Source organism: Podarcis filfolensis, assembly GCF_964270895.1.
Source record: "Podarcis filfolensis genome assembly, chromosome: 5".
In the NCBI taxonomy this organism is placed as follows: domain Eukaryota; kingdom Metazoa; phylum Chordata; class Lepidosauria; order Squamata; family Lacertidae; genus Podarcis; species Podarcis filfolensis.
Window position 1 is genome coordinate 70,323,542 of NC_139608.1, and position 16,374 is coordinate 70,339,915.

The 16,374-nt window shown below is 45.6% G+C and overlaps 1 protein-coding gene across 5 annotated transcripts in view; it reads left to right on the forward strand.

Moving 5' to 3' along the window:
- Nucleotides 1-738: 738 nt before the first annotated feature.
- Nucleotides 739-16,374, forward strand: part of LOC310762809 (broad substrate specificity ATP-binding cassette transporter ABCG2-like) — a 30,627-nt gene continuing 14,991 nt past the window's right edge. For 2 of the 5 annotated variants that reach the window (XM_083614293.1, XM_083614297.1), the window contains exons 1-3: nt 793-1,151; nt 5,099-5,189; nt 14,035-14,249. In XM_083614293.1, the coding sequence (XP_083470419.1) occupies nt 14,101-14,249 (149 nt within the window). In that variant the 5' untranslated portion in view covers nt 793-1,151; nt 5,099-5,189; nt 14,035-14,100. Of the gene's footprint in view, nt 1,152-5,098; nt 5,190-13,700; nt 13,812-14,034; nt 14,250-16,374 lie in introns of all 5 variants that reach the window. The other 3 variants (XM_083614296.1, XM_083614294.1, XM_083614295.1) reach the window with 3 other exon arrangements.

The following is a 16,374-nucleotide window of genomic DNA, read 5'->3' on the forward strand; positions in this document are numbered from 1 at the left end:
GGCAAATTCAATATATATTTCAAAACGCTAAAAATAACAAAACAAAAAACATTTTCACAGCGTTTTTGTGTGTGTCTAGAATAGATCATGGGTAGGCAAACTAAGGCCCGGGGGCCGGATCCGGCTCAATTGCCTTCTAAATCCGGCCTGCAGATGGTCCAGAAATCAGCTTGTTTTTACATGAGTAGAATGTGTCCTTTTATTTAAAACGCATCTCTGGGGTATTTGTGGGGCATAGGAATTCGTTCACCCCCCCCAAAAAAAAATATAGTCTGCCCCCCCCAAGGTCTGAGGGACAGTGGACCAGCCCCCTGCTGAAAAAGTTTGCTGACCCCTGGTCTAGATTCCACCCCAGAGGTTACCAGAGCATAGATGGCAGAAGTTAGGCTATCCCTGTTTCCCTGTCCAGAGAGGGGCGCCACTGAGTCCACCTGAGCCTCAAGCGACAGCAAAAAGGATCCAAAAGTACCCCAAAAGTTGCGTACCTGCTCCTTCAGGGGGACTGCAACCCCATCCAGAGCAGGCAACCTCCCATATTGTTAGAGCTTACCGGGGCCTTTTTAAGGCTGGGAAAACATGCTTTAAATATTATAAGTAAAACATTAAAGTTTGCTTAGCACAAATCACAAGAGACCAAAGGCTCGACTAGTCCAGCATCCTGTCCCGCACTTGCAAAGTCTTTGCTCCGTTTTGCAAGTTTTTTTGTAGCCTATAACTTTGGCCCAGTGCAGTCAAGAGGCAGAGATAACCCAAGTGCTGGCGGGATCTTTTTCGGCATTTTTTTCACATGCGTCCTCTTCCGCAGCTGCTATTCCGAGCCTTTCACGAGGCCTCCACGCAACCCAGACGCTTCGCCCCTCTATTATAGATCGGCGTCCGGTGTCAACAACCCGAAGGCGGACACGTGAGGGGAAACCAAGTCGTGTGGTAGGAGAGGGCGGGTTGCAAGAGCTCGTATTACAGCCGAGGGGAGGAAAGGCTTCTTTCCCGCGAAGCCAGCGGCTTGGGGCGGAGCAGGTGGGCCCGTCGTGACAGGAACCCGGGAAGCGAGAGGAGCCGCAGCCCCGCAGCCCAGCCGGGAGAGGCGTCTTTCAGGCCCGAGGGGAGCTCGGCCGCGCCCCGGACCCGCCTGGCCATGGGCCCCGAGCGCGGTGAGTCACGTCGAAACCCTCCGCGGCGAGCTGCCTTCCCCTCTCCCCGCCCGACGTGCGCGCACCCCAGGCCTGAGCTGCTTTCAGGCTGCAGTCCTAGCTAGGGCGCACCGCTGAAGACCGGGGAGCTTGCTTAGGAGAGGAAACGAGTTCCACTTCAAGGCTTCCTTTCTGCATTGTCTTATGCTACATGGGAATCTGCCCCCATGGGAATCTGCCCCCACTGTTAAAATTAGGTGCAGTCTGGGGGCGCAGGTGTTGCTGGATTGCAGCACCCCTGAGCACTGGCTAGGTTGGAGGGGAGTTGCAGTCCAATTGGAACTGCAGAACCACAGGCTCCCCACTTCCTAAAATGTGATCTCCCCACTGTCCTTTTCTCTTTCCCCAATTCTCTTCCCCTTCCTTAACTCATCTGCATAAGAGCATCTTCATAAAATCATAGGATTGTATGGTTGGAAGGGGCCAGCAGGGTCATCGAGTTCTTCTTCTTTGGCGATCACTCGTAGCCGAGTAAGATTGTCTTCCATGAACCCAGTCTTAGCAGTGAGTCCGTAAGTGACTGTGGAGGCCAGTTCTGGATCCACATGTCCTTCAGCAGTGGGGACATAGGTTTCTGGGTGAGAGTTGATCACGGTGAGGGTTTGCCAAAGGTTCTTTCCTCTTAGCATGTTTCTCCCTTTCGTCCTGAGTTTGAACGTCTTCAAAGTCCATGACACCTTTGGTAAAGGCTGTTCCCCAGTTGGAGCCCTCACAGGTTCCCCAATTGTCTGTGTTTATACTACATTTTTTTAGATTTGTCTGGGGAGAGTCTTTAAACCTCTTTAAACCAGCATTACTTTCCATTTTTAAGTTCGGAATAGAGTAGTTGCTTTGATAGACAATAATCAGGCACCCAAACAACATGACCAGTCCAACAAAGTTGATGTTGAAGAATCATTGCTTTGACACTGGAGATCTTTGTTTCTTCCAGTACACTGGCACCAGTTCACCTATCTTCCCAAGTGATATGTAAATTTTTTGGAGACACCATTGATGGAATCTTTTGAGGAGCTGGAGATGGTGTTTATAAGTGCTCCATGTTTCACAAGCATACAGTAAAGTTGGTAGTACAATAGCTTTGTAAACAAGCATTTTGGTGTCCCTGAGAATGTCCCGGTCCTCAAACACTCTGAACTTCAATTGGGAGAAAGCTGCACTCACAGAACTCGTGTGATGCTGGATGTTGGCATCAGTGTCGGCCCTTGTGGAAAGATAACTTCCCAGGTAGGAGAAGTGATTGACATTTTCCAACGTTACACCATTGAGTTGGATTTGTGGTGCTGCAGAGGGGTTGTTTTGTGCTTGTTAGTGCAGCACTTGTGTTTTTTGGATGTTGAACAATAGGCCAAGCTTTCTGTAAGCTTCTGTGAAGATATTTAGGTATGTGAAGATATGGTTTGGTCATCCTCTGAGTGTGCACACACCACGTCGTCATCAGCATACTGAAGCTCTGACGGAAGTTATGGTAACCTTGCTCTTTGCTTTCAGCCTACTCAAGTTAAAGAGCTTTCCATCTGTTTGATAATTATTTCTACTCCAGTGGGGAGTTTCCCTTCAACAAAGTGTAGGATCATGGTGATGAAAATAATAGATTCGGGGTGATAACAAAACCCTGTTTAACACCTGATGCCACTGTGAATGGTTCATTTTGAGAGCCATTATTATTTGCAATTGTTGCTCTCATGTTATGGAAGAGCCGAGGGATGTTCACAAATTTATCTGGGCAGCCAGTTTTCAGAAGGACAGTCCACAGGGCATTGTGATTTAATGTCAAAGGCCTTAGTCAGGTCAATACAGGGGTTGGTTTTGCTCTCTGCATTTTTCTTGAAGCTGTCGAGCAGCGAAAATCATGTCCACTGTCCCCCTAGAAGGTCGAAAACCATTTTGGGATTCAGGAACAGTAGCCTCAGATATTGTTAGGAGATGGTTTGCTAAGATCCTTGCAAGAATTTTGCCAGCCACAGCTAATAGAGATGCCGTGAAAGTTTTTGCAATCCATTCTATCACCCTTTTTTTAAAGAGTGGTAATTTTGGCATCCCTAAAGTCTGCTGGGAACTCCACTCTCGCTGAGATTTTTTTGATGAGATTGTGAAGTTGTTGTGTAAGTTCAATTCTGCCTACTTTGAAGACCTCGGCAGGTATCCCATCAGGTCCGCTGGCTTTGTTGTTTTTCATTTGGTTAATAGCTGTACACAACTCTCCCAGATTTGGAGATACTGCAAGCTCATCTTGCACCAGCATAAGAGCATCTTCGTGGAATCATAGGATTGTATGGTTGGAAGGGATCTGCAGGGTCATCTAGTCCAACCCCCTGCAAGACAGGAATCTTTTGCCCAACGTGTGACTCTACCGACTGAGCTATGAAGAACACCATAGTTTTTGCCTGTTGTCAAACCCAGTAAATGATTTAGTTTATTGTGTGTAACCTTTAAGATTTAAGCCATTAAAAAACACCCTACACTAAAAAATGTAACATGTAAATATGAAATTGTCTTTGCAGTTACACAAATATCCTAACCCAGTGGTTCCCAGACCTTTCACCCACACAGCAACTTCTTGAAAATTGCATAACAAATTTTCTGCCTGCTGTTGCAACTGTATTGCTCTGTACTAGATGCTGTCTGGTTTCTAATTGTATTTTTATTGCTTCTTTTGTTTCAATTATTCGTACTTTATCATATTACCATTTGGATTCTACAGAATACGATACAAAATACAACAATAATAAAGATGCAATATAAGGAATAAAAGAAGCAATAAAAACAGTTAAAATCAATATGAACATCTAATGCTCTGTGTCCACTGTTCTTCACAGACCACCTGAATAAATGGTGGTCTGTGCACCATAGTTTGGAAACTCCAATCCTAACCCTTTTGGTGATACTCTTTCAATTGATTGCAGCAGGATTGGGAAACATGCGCCTCTCTAGATATCACTGGACCACAATGCTCAGCATCCTTGGCCATTGACCATGCTGCCTGGGGATGAGGGAAGTCCAACAACTGGAAAGGCCAGAGTCTCCCTACCCTGTGCTAAGTTACAGCCACACACATGAGGCATGGGGGCATATCAGAAGTGTGCATGGCGTGGTTCTCCTGTTACAGCAGCCTAACCTGGGACCCTGCAGTTGCTTTGGGTTGCAATTCACAGCAGCAGCAATCGACCTGCAGTGTCACAGCAGTTGTTGTTTGTGGGTGCAATGAATCCATGTAGAAATATGGGGGTCATCCACACATGTGTGCCACAGCAGTGCATGAGGGGCTGCTACTGGAACCGAAAGGTCAACCTCTCCCAAGGTGCATGCAGGCAGATTTTGCATGCCTGCAGATGCCTCTCTTGACCCAGTTCCCAGCCTGTGCAGAGTAGTGAGGTAATTTGGAACAAGCAGCTGACAGAGATGATGGTTGTTTGGAAGCCACCTTTGATATCAGCAGATGTGTGCGAAGCCTCAAGCAGGCACAAGTATTGGGATGTCAGATGCACATCCGTAAAACAAGTACCTTTTTATGTGCCGAGGCTCTGAATGAGCCACTGTGCCTCCGGCTCCATTGGTTTCCTGCATTCCATTAGCTGTCCAAAGTCATTTTGCCCCACAGCAGGTTGAGGAGGAGACTAGTGGAAGTACACGAGCTGCGTACACCCCATACATTCAAAGCACATGTAAAGCCCATGACTTCCCCCCAAAGAATCCTGGGAACTATAGTTTGCCCTCCTCACAGAACTGCAGTTCCCAGCACCCTTAACAAACTACCGTTCCTGGGATTCTTTGTGGAACTCGGGTGCTTTAAATGCATGGGGTGCATGCAGCCCTTATTTAAGTGGTGAAATATTTTGCTTCTGAATATAATGCAGACATAGACTAGAGCATGACTTAGGCATTAATGTGTGTGCATTTATATTTGGTAGGTGGAACTGCTTGGTGCTGATAGACCATTCTGCTGAGGTCCTGGGAGAAGCACAGTTTTGAAAGAGGCTGTACATGGGGCTAACTCTTCAGGTAAGAGCATGCATCGGGCTACTTCAGGTGGTGGCTTGTGTGTCTTCCATTAGAGGCAGGCTTTGAAAAAACACTTCAATAGAATCTCGTAGAATTGTAGAGTTGGAAGGGACCCGGGGGTCATCTAGTCCAACCCCCTGCAATGCAGGAATCTCAACTAAAGCCTCTATGACAGGTGGCCATGCTAGGTCTACAGAGCTTGCCTGGCCTGAGAGTCAGCCCCCGTGTGCCCCCTTCCGAGGCAGCCGTGGAGGGTTTCAACACAAGAACAGACTCCTCGGGGGTGACTCCCCACTTGCAGAATGCTCTCCCCAGGGAGGCATGCCTGGCAAAGGCATTTTTATTTGCTCAAGCCTTTTGGACCTTAATTTTCTGCTTCTCTTTTAATGGGGTGGTGTTGAATTGGATCTGCTCTTTTATGCGTATAATTGGCTTGGCTTTTGCCGGGTAATCTCATTTACATTAGGTCTTATTTGATACAAACGAACTCTCATATCCTAATCAACATAAAGAAGCCTTTCTCTTTCCTGATTTTTCCTATTGGACACGGTTGAGAATCCTTGTTCACCACACCATGTTGTGGAGAGCTGTAGAAGAGTAGTTCATGTTCTTGAAGAGAGGCATGGATACTGTTTCTGCTTTTATATATAAAAACTATTTTGATACTATCTTATACTACACTGAAATGTTTAAATGTTTCTTTAATTGTCCCTGAATCTTCCTGCCACACTTGCCATCCTCTCCTGCCACCCCAGTGTGGCGCACCACACCCTTTGAGAACCACTGGCTCAGAGGAACGATCTCATTTTTCTCCCTCTCTTCCCCCACCCTCAGGAAACCAGTCACACTCGTTCAGACCAATCCTGTGTGAGCTTATTAGGAAGCAAGCCCCTCTTTGTTCAGCGGGGCGTAAAGGTAAAGGAACCCCTGACAGTTAAGTCCAGTCGCGAATGACTCTGGGGCTGCAGCGCTCATCTTGCTTTACAGGCTGAGGGAGCCGGCGTTTGTCCGCAGACAGTTTTTCTGGGTCATGTGGCCAGCATGACTAAGCTGCTTCTGGCGCAACGGAATACCAAAACCAGAGCAGCGCACGGAAATGCCATTTACCTTCCCGCCATAGCGGTACATATTTATCTGCTTGCACTTTTTGGCATGCTTTTGAACTGCTAGGTTGGCAGGAGCAGGGACCGAGCAACGGGAGCTCACCCCGTCGTGGGGATTCAAACTGCTGACCTTCTGATTGACAAGCCCAAGAGGCTCAGTGGTTTAGACCACAGTGCCACCTCAGCAGGGCTTACTACCCAGTAAACGTGCATAGAATTCTAGCCTCAATATATTTGGGACAGGAGGGACAAAAACTTCCAAACAGACTTTAGCTCAGTTGTGGCATTTCCTTTTCTTAAAATCAGCTGTTCCAGGCGACAGACATGCAAATAAATTTGTTGGGCTACTGCTATGTTCTTTTTTTGTTCCCTCATGTAGTTTCCCCTCCCCCTAGTTTTTGAGTGACTATTGGTGCTGGAGGAAGAAGAAATGGCTAAGGTGTTGCAGTTACTGTTCCCTCTCACCACCCACTAGCATCTGCTGCCTGAGGCAGATGCCTCATATTGCCTAACAGTAGAGCCAGTCCTGTGCGCAGAAGATGATAGCCTTTTTCTCCATGTTGTGAAAACCTTCACCCATTGACTTCTGCAGCTGAAGCCGCTGTGGAACGCACAAAACTAGCCAGTTATTTTTCTGGCCTACACTGCATTCCCATGAGGAACAATCCAAAGGCATTGCATCATTTCACCTCTGCCCCTTCTCATGTGTTTGCAGACAGAACGAAGCAGAAATGGAGTTGCATGCTCCTCTAAAAAACATTAGGTCTTGCGTCACCTTAAAGACAACAGATTTATTAGTTGTTATGGTGTCACAATACACTTTGCCTCCTGCAACAGGCGGAAACACCTGTAGAAGTTGTTACACTGGAATTCCTGAATACTCTCTGTGAGGAGGTCTGCCACTCCTTTGCTCCTCCTTCATATGAACTCTGCCAAAGATGAAGTGTGCCGAACTTATTTTAATATTAGCAGAACCAAACAGTTTGAGCATGAGTGCTGGCTTAAACAAATGGTGGGGTTCCACTGTCTGAAATTCCAACCTGTTCCATGGCTTGGCCTGGCTCCTCATTTGTTCACCTCATGCCAGTATAGCTATTTGGAGTAGAAGCACCAGTGTACTCCATAAGCAAAAACACAGCAGAAATGGAGGGTTCTGTTCACGGGTCCACCTGGGAGCTGCTCCTGTCATTGCTTCAAAAGGTCTGGCTGCGAGGACAGGACATTCCCCCAGAAGTGACCTGCTTAGGAAGCAAGCAAGCGAATCTGGTCGCGTGCGGTGGGAGCAACGCCTTCAAAACAAACCCTAGCCCAGCTGATTTGTGCGGTACTTGCCTCCCCCTTCGCAATCCCTTTAAAGCAATTTCGACTATTTTCCCAACATCATTTAAGTTTCTAAAGTATTTTTGTTTTCTTTCTTAAGCAAACCATCTACCATATGTTCCACCCTGAAAGGAGTAATTGTTGACTGATAATTAAGACACTGCAGTTCGCACTCGGGGATTCCTTGCCTGAGCCAGGCACACATTATCCTGCCTTGCTTTCAATGTTGCTTTGAGGACTCTGCTTTTCTAACTTCCTTCTCAGTGGGAGGGGGTGGCAATGAAAGAGCTTCTAAAATGACCTCTTCACAACTCTCACTCTTTCTTTCCATTTATTCTCGCCAACACCCAACAACAATCGTGACTTGGTCCTGGCCTGCTGTTCTCTTCTGTTGCTTCAGATGGGGCGGGGGGGGGGGAGAAGGGACAGGAAAGAGGAAGAGCAGGGACATTGCAGTTTTTCAGATGACTTGAATGGTAAGGGCCCATTCAGACATTATGTTTCAGGGGGTTTCACATGCCTAAAAAGCGTAATGTGACATCATGTTTGCAAACATCTGCAATCATGTGGATATACTTGTCAGGGCGGAGGATTGGCCACAACTCCTTGATAAGTAAGCCCTCGATGGCAAAGCTGGGTTTGCTTCTGTGTAATGTGCCGTAAGATGGGGTGAGGGCTAATTGGTGCTGATGTTGGTGAATGATGAGATGAGGACGTGCCCCACTAGAAGTTCGCTGAGCTGAAATGCAGCCCAATACCTAGACAATTTGTCTTGGGGAAACTTAATAATTCTAAGGGGGCATTAGACACTGGGACACCTGGAAAGAGTACTGATCTCCAACGTGCCAGATGTTATACTACTTGTGATCCATTGCTTTCTAGCTTCATTAGAATCCCTAAATCATACTGGGCTACGGTGATGGTGATGGGCTTTTATGGCTATATTTGATGTTTGGAAGACAATGCAAGTCAACTTTTCCAGGTTGCCCCAAGTCCAGAGACTGAAAATTAATATATGTATGCTGAAAAAGGGGAAGTTGAACCATTTTAAGTGAAACTGAACCGTTTTGGAACACATACACACCTATAAGAGATTCAGCATTTTTCTTAAATCGTGATTAGAACATGCGTTGAAAATCAGAAGATGTCAGACTATGGCTGCATACACGTTATCGTACGTTTAAAGCACCTAACCCCTGCAACAAGAATCTTGGAAACTGTAGTTACCCCTTCACAGAGCTATGATTCCCAGCACCCATAAGAAACTACATGTCCTGTGATTTGGGGGGGGGAGGGGAATGCATTCACTTTAAAGGCATGTTGTGTAAGCAGCTTATTTGACAGTGCAGTAGATGGCAGCAGTTTCCCAGGGTCTTGAGCAGAGTGTTTTTCACCCGACCTGCTGTTTGAGCCATCCCTGAGGACTGGAGAAGCCTGTGATTCAGCAGGAAACCTTTTGCAAGCAAATCATGCTCTCTGCCACCAAGAAATGGCTCCTTTCTGATTTGCAAGGAGCTTCTACGTAGGCTCAATATACACATGTACATTATTTATCACATTTGTAAACCATTAAATTTTTATTTTAGATCTCAAAACAGATTAAAAACATGAAAACAGTCTTCACTATTATTGAAACAAAAGGTAAAAGCAATAAAGCAGTAGTATGAAAGCAGGAATTCAGGAAATCCATACAAATAAAATCAAGAGTCCAATCCTATGGGTCAGGGAACACCTGGACAAAAAGACAAGTCTTTACAAGATGTCCCAAAGCAACCGATGATTGCTGCTTCACCTATGGCAAGAGGGTAGGGCATTCCATCACATAGGGGCCCATTGCAGGATCACCCTTGTACAGTATTCTGTAGGGTGCGATACCATGAATAGTATTTCCCAAGATGATGTCAGTCATTATTCACCACCCTGGCAACCTCCAGATGTTTAGAACCACAACTTTCATCATCCCTGACGACTGGCAGCGCTGGTTGATAGGAGACAGCAGGTTCTCAGAGGCTGATCCAAGTGATCTTAGAGTAGTGCAGGGGCAGGTGGTCTTTCAGGTAACATTTGCGAGCACTGAGCCATTCACGAGGCAGCTTCTACACATTCAGAGCGCTGAATAAAGTCTGCCTTTGAAAGAAGTGGACATTTGTGGTCACTCTGCGAACTACGAGTTGTTCTAGTTAGGAAGCAGTTAAACCTCTGGGGAAAGCAGCTGCACAGAGTAATTGAAGAACCAGGATCCGGGTGACAGCTGAAACTAATTAATGCGGGCTCAAAGAAAGGTGTCTTCCCTCCCCCCAAAAATAGTAGCACTAGAAGGCTTAATGAGAAAAAATAGTCAAAGGGAAAAGTAGCAACAGAGGCTTGAAAAGGCACCCAAGACACTCTGCCCTCACAGTCAAGTCAGCTTGCAGAAGAGACGGTCACTCCAGGCACACCTCTGTCCAAGTCAGAAACTGGTAGCCAGCAGAGTGTAGTGGCAAGAATGTTAGATTGGGGCCCTGGAAAACCAGGGTTCAGATCCCCACTTGGCCATGACACTCGCTGGGAGATCTTGGGCCAGTTAGTCTCTCAGCCTAACTACAGGGCTGTGGTAAAGGTAAAGTGGAAGGGTGGGGTGGGGAATCCATTCATGCCACCTTGGAGAAGTGGGATGTACAGAAGAAAGAAAAAAGTAATCCTGCAGGGGAAAGCGAGTGGGAGGACTCCTCCCTAATCTCCATCCCTGGTGGAATAAGACATTGTTCTGGGTCTGATCAGAACCCCTTAATGTAACTCCCCACTCCCCATGTGCCACAGTTCCAATGAAAATGGGGGCCACTATTGACTTTTCTTTTTCAACTGAAGTGGAAGAGAATGGAGTCTCCTGGACATGACTGGCTGGCTTGGAATTTGAGAATGTGGGAGCACTTAGTCACTGCAGCATTTTGCCACAGCTCCCACTTATGCCTTCCGTTACTCATCCCCTCAAGAGAAGGAGAATTGCTTTGCTAGAAAGTGGTAGATGTAGATTTGTGCTGGTTTGCTGTCTTTTCTCCCCTGCCATGGTAGTAAGAAATGGCAACTTCTGCAGCTGCTTTTCACCTGTTGAATTTATACACTTGGGCGCCCACATCTCTGACGCCTGGCCTGGCCAGGTTTCTCAGACTTGTACACGCAGGTGTTTAAACAGACGCACACTGCTTGCAGACTGGACAGATTTGCTGCAAAAGACATCAACGTCCCGTCCCCCATTGTTATAACTGCATGTGAGTTATAACAACTTAGGGCAAAGCAAGCCATGGTGTTCATGTGGTGCAGGGATGGTTTAACTGTGGTTCTCCAGGTGTTGCTGGAAACTCCAGCTTCCATTGGCCATGCTAGTAAGTTCTCCATCCCTGCTTTAGAGTTTTGTAAGTGTAAAGAAAAAAACGAATCTCTGCTTACTGTCCTGGAGGAGTGGGGAAAGCAAAAGCTAGAGGGGAAGAAGAGAACAGAGAAGTAAGGAACAAACATGAACAAATGTGTGTATGTTTGAGCTTGCCTCCAGCTGGAAATAATGATGGGAGAAGGTCCCTCCCTCTGCAAAGGTTTTACGGAGTTCCCTTCCTTCCAACCAGGTACCTTGTTTTTTTCACCTCTACCCTTAATGCCACCTTTGTGCTAACCCTCCCTTCTCCTAGGCTGGAGGGAAGCACATGGCCTCCAAAACCACAAGTATCTTATTTGGATGGTAGAATACCAGCTTTGGTACCTTAAGGTTTGAAATTCAGAAAACTATTTTTAAATGTATTCCTTTCCTGCTCCGACTATGTAAGATGCTTTTCTCCAAAGCTGACTGCTGATTTGAGAAGTTTCCTGTAGAATGGTAATTGTGAACAAACACTGCCACCTGCTGTCCAAGTATAATAATGGCATACCTTCGTTTTCTTCTGGAGATTTAGGGTTGTTGTTGTTTAGTCGTTTAGTCGTGTCTGACTCTTCGTGACCCCATGGACCAGAGCACGCCAGGCACGCCTGTATTCCACTGCCTCCCACAGTTTGGCCAAACTCATGTTGGTAGCTTCGAGAACACCATCCAACCATCTTGTCCTCTGCCGTCCCCTTCTCCTTGTGCCCTCCATCTTTCCCAGCATCAGGGTCTTTTCCAGGGCGTCTTCTCTTCTCATGAGGGAGCCAAAGTATTGGAGCCTCAGCTTCACGATCTGTCCTTCCAGTGAGCACTCAGGGCTGATTTCCTTAAGAATGGATACGTTTGATCTTCTTGCAGTCCATGGGACTCTCAAGAGTCTCCTCCAGCACCATAATTCAAAAGCATCAATTCTTCGGTGATCAGCCTTCTTTATGGTCCAGCTCTCACTTCCATACATCACTACTGGGAAAACCATGGCTTTTACTATACGGACCTTTGTTGGCAAGGTGATGTCTCTGCTTTTTAAGATGTTGTCTAGGTTTGCCATCGCCTTTGTCCCAAGGAGCAGGCGTCTTTTAATTTCGTGGCTGCTGTCACCATCTGCAGTGATCATGGAGCCCAAGAAAGTAAAATCTCTTACTGCCTCCATTTCTTCCCCTTCTATTTGCCAGGAGGTGATGGGACCAGTGGCCATGATCTTCGTTTTTTTGATGTTGAGCTTCAGACCATATTTTGCGCTCTCCTCTTTCACCCTCATTAAGAGCTTCTTTAATTCCTTCTCACTTTCTGCCATCAAGGTTGTGTCAACTGCATATCTGAGGTTATTGATATTTCTTCCGGCTATCTTAATTCCGGCTTCGGATTCATCCAGCCTAGCCTTTTCGCATGATTTAGGGTTACTAACCCCTAAAAAAACCCAAAAAAACTACCTGGGCAGTAAGCTGCATTGAACATGTTGAGAACTGAGTAAAATGCCTAATATTGTGCTACAAGGCACTTTGGCTCAGGAAATGAAACATCCAATTTTGAACTGGAAGTTCAAATCCCAAGTTTAATTTTTTATTTATTACCCACTGAAACCCAAAGTTTTAGTTGCTTCCTATTTCCTGAATCTGCTGTGATATTAAAGGCACTGTTTTGTGATTCTTATAGGATTTTTGATTTGAGTTTCTACTTATTGCTGTCATTTTAATGTACAGTACCATTATTTTAACGCGATATTTTGCTTTTTATTAGTTGTTAGCTGCTTCGAGTATTTTATCAAGTTGCAACTTTAAATAGTATTGGAAAAGAAAAATAAGGAATTAAAGTTCAGCACTAGATCATCTCATTGCAGATGGCCACTCAAAAATCTTTAATGCAGGAGTTGGGAACCTGCATAATAACTTTTTTAAAGACCCTTCATGAAAATCCACCAACACTTGAGTACATTTTTTCTCTAATGCACACATTTCTGCAAAGTAATTTTTCATAACAATGCATTTTTATATGTTCACTAACACGTGTACTTTTAGGTCCGTTGCCCCCTAATATATGTGTTATTTGATCAGAGAAGTGCATTGTAAAATTTGAGGAAGTATGAGCTCTAGGGGATAGCTGTGTTTGCGTTCATATAGTGTTTGGGGAGGTGTGAATTACGTAGGTTTTCATTTGGACAGGGGCTGAAATGAATTTCTCCTACACTCCTAACGTATACAGAGATCTTGGGCTCATCTTGCTGGCTGTCATTAGAGCCATACTCATGTTGAATGTTTCACATGAAGGGAAAAGTGAGTTGGGAGTCACTCCACAGGTGACTTTTGCTCCAGGACCACATCTGCGATACCTGCAGCGGAAAGACCCAGCATTCCATGTAGATTCCCATCGTTGCTGGTTTTTTTTAAAAAATAGCAACATGTCAAAGAGTAAACGTTTCTGCATGACTCACTTCCTGATGTCATTTCACTATTTGCATAATGATATCCACACTTCAGGAAAAGCGACCTGCAGGTGTCTAATAGCCATGAAATTCGAAAGTGCACCTCTAGTGCTCAAATATAGTGCAAATCTAGGTCGCAGGTGCAAAGGACTCAGAACAGGAAGTGGATCTGCTGCCTTCATACCCTAGGCAAGAGATAGACTGCTGAGTTGTATGGCTCATTGATCAGCTATGGCATGTTCTATTATTGTTCCTTCATGAATGTACGTTTCCTCAAGGGGCAACGGAGATCTATTTTATCCGGAGCTTTTTCCCCAGCCGGAACTCAGTTCTGGCACCTCTCAGGTGGGTGCCAGTGCCATTACGAGAGAACAAGGAAGACGTTCATGGTGAGTTCCAGCGCCTCCTTTTCTAGGAAAAATAGCACTGGATCATTATTCATAAAACTCTGCTTGCACAAGGCCTGAGTGAGAAGGACTTTGTCTGAATTATGACTTTCGAGCCTGTGTAATAGATAAAAGTAAGATTGCTTTTGAGATAGCAGAGGTGCGTGAGCTGAGGCAAAGCGAGACAGTGAAAAGAGTAAAGCATTGCATGTCCTGTTCCCTTCAGGTGACTGACTAAAAGGGAAGCCTTTGTGTCTTCTCCCACCATTCTGACGCGAAGGGGCTGCCTGGAATGGAGCTTGCAAATATTCAGGATGCTGTTACTCAGCTGAATATCCATGGCCCAACATTGGCTTTCCAGAACATTAGTTACTTGGTCACCACATGCTGGACTTTACCTTTCAAAGGAAAAGAAGAAAAGGAAGTTCTCAGGGATGTCAGGTGAGCCAGTTGCCATTTCAAACAGCAGTTACATGTGTACTTGGACACTGGGGTTAGATCTGGACTAAATTGGTTGCATTCAGTTCCCTCGGAAATCAACGGGAACTGCTTTCCCAGCCTCGGTGCCACATCTGCAATATGGGGATAGCATTGGCCTACCTTGTAAAGTTGTTTTAAGACAGACTGAGATAAGGGGGAGGGGGCTACCCGTGAGGTTGGTCTGGAAGCTGCAGCTGGTGTCTCCTGACTTGAGCAGCCTATCACTGGCATAGAGCCCTGTGGCTGAAAAAAAATTGCATTGGCCGCCAGCATGCTACAAGACCAGGCCTTGGGAATTGTATGTAAACTCTAATTAGAATGAAGCCAGCCTATTTGAAGAGCCACTGCCAGGTCCCTGCAGTCCACAGGAGACGCGCTTTTGACCCTGCTCCAACACTCACTCCATGACCACCCGGAGCAGAACTTTTAGCACTACTTCATGTATTTTGGAAGTCCAACAAGTGGAGCTACGCTTATACCGGGGCAGGGGGAGAGAGCCTGTGACCCTCCAGACATTGCTGAACTAGAAGTCTCATCCTCCTTGACCATTGGCCATGCTGTCTAGGGCTGATGGGAGATGGGAGAGTCCAGAAACATTTGAAGGACCAGAGGTTCCCCATCATTGCGCCAAGGATAACACCGTACATATTTGTTGGGTGTCCTGTTCTGGGTCGTCATGGTGCTTAGATACTGCGTTAAAACTTCGTTATCCACACAGGCTTTCCCTGTAGTGTGACCCAGTCATGTCGATACTACTGAAGATGCTTTACTGTTTATCCTTATTTTGTTTTGTATATTCTTTTCAACTTTTAAAATGCACACCCCTCTGGTATTTTTTATATCTTGAGTCATTTATAACTTCTTACAAGGAGGACATAAATGAATAGTTATGTGGAATGCTTTTAACACTTTAAAACCCTATATAAATGCTGAATATTCATAGAATTGTAGAGGTAGAAGGGACCCTGAGAGTCATCTAATCCAACCCCCTGCAATGCAAGAATCTCAATTAAAGCACCCATGACAGATGACCATCCAACCTCTGCTGAAAATCCCCCAAGAACGGAGAATCTACCACAAGCATCCCCAACCTGCGGCCCTCCAGATGTTTTGGCCTACAACTCCCATGATCCCCAGCTAACAGGACCAGTGGTCAGGGATGATGGGACTTGTAGTCCAAAACATCTGGAGGGCCGAAGGTTGGGGATGCCTGGTCTACCACCTTCCAAGGAAGACTGTTCGACTGTCAAACAGCTCTTACTGTCAGAAAGTTCTTCCTGGTGTTCAGTCGGAATCTCCTTTCTTGTATCTTGAATCCATTGCTTCAGGTCCTAGTCTCCAGAGCAGGAGAAAACAAGCTGGCTCCATCCTCTATGTGATAGCTCTTTAGATATTTGAATAGGGTTATCATATCTCCTCTTAGTCTGCTCTTATCCATGCTAAACATCCCCAGCTCCCTCAACTGTTCCTCATAGGCTTGGTTTATTGGGAATCTGAGTAAAATATAAAAGGGCACTTACCCACAATCAAAATATTGTGGATGTACCACATATTGGATGCTGCACCTTTCACATGCAGGCGGGACTGGTTGCTGGGTTTCTGTTTATTTCTTTCCCCTCTCCACCACTGTTTTGTGAGCATGCAATAGCACAACTCTTGACAGCAATCTGATAAAATGATAGTAAAAGTTGATTGCAGGATGGGGCTGGAGACCGGGCCTCAAGCCAGTCAAAGAGGTGAAACAGGCAACTGGAGACAGAAATTCAATAAGCAAATTTGTACCAGCAAATTAATCTTGTACCACTTTGTTACAGTGCAATGTATCGACAAACGTTTTTGCACATACAATAAGCAAAATTGGCTTCTGGGATGTTTCTTTTTCGAATAACATTATGCACTTTTCTTAATAACAAAAACAAGAAAACGGACTGATGTTTTTCACTTGCTGCAGAAGATAACGTAGCCTCCTCAGAGAGCACAAATCCCATGCTACTTTGCTGTGCTAGAAATCATGCAACTATGCAAACATAATTTGCCAACAGCAAACAAAGATGACCTTTGGTAGTGACAAACTGTCCTTTTCACA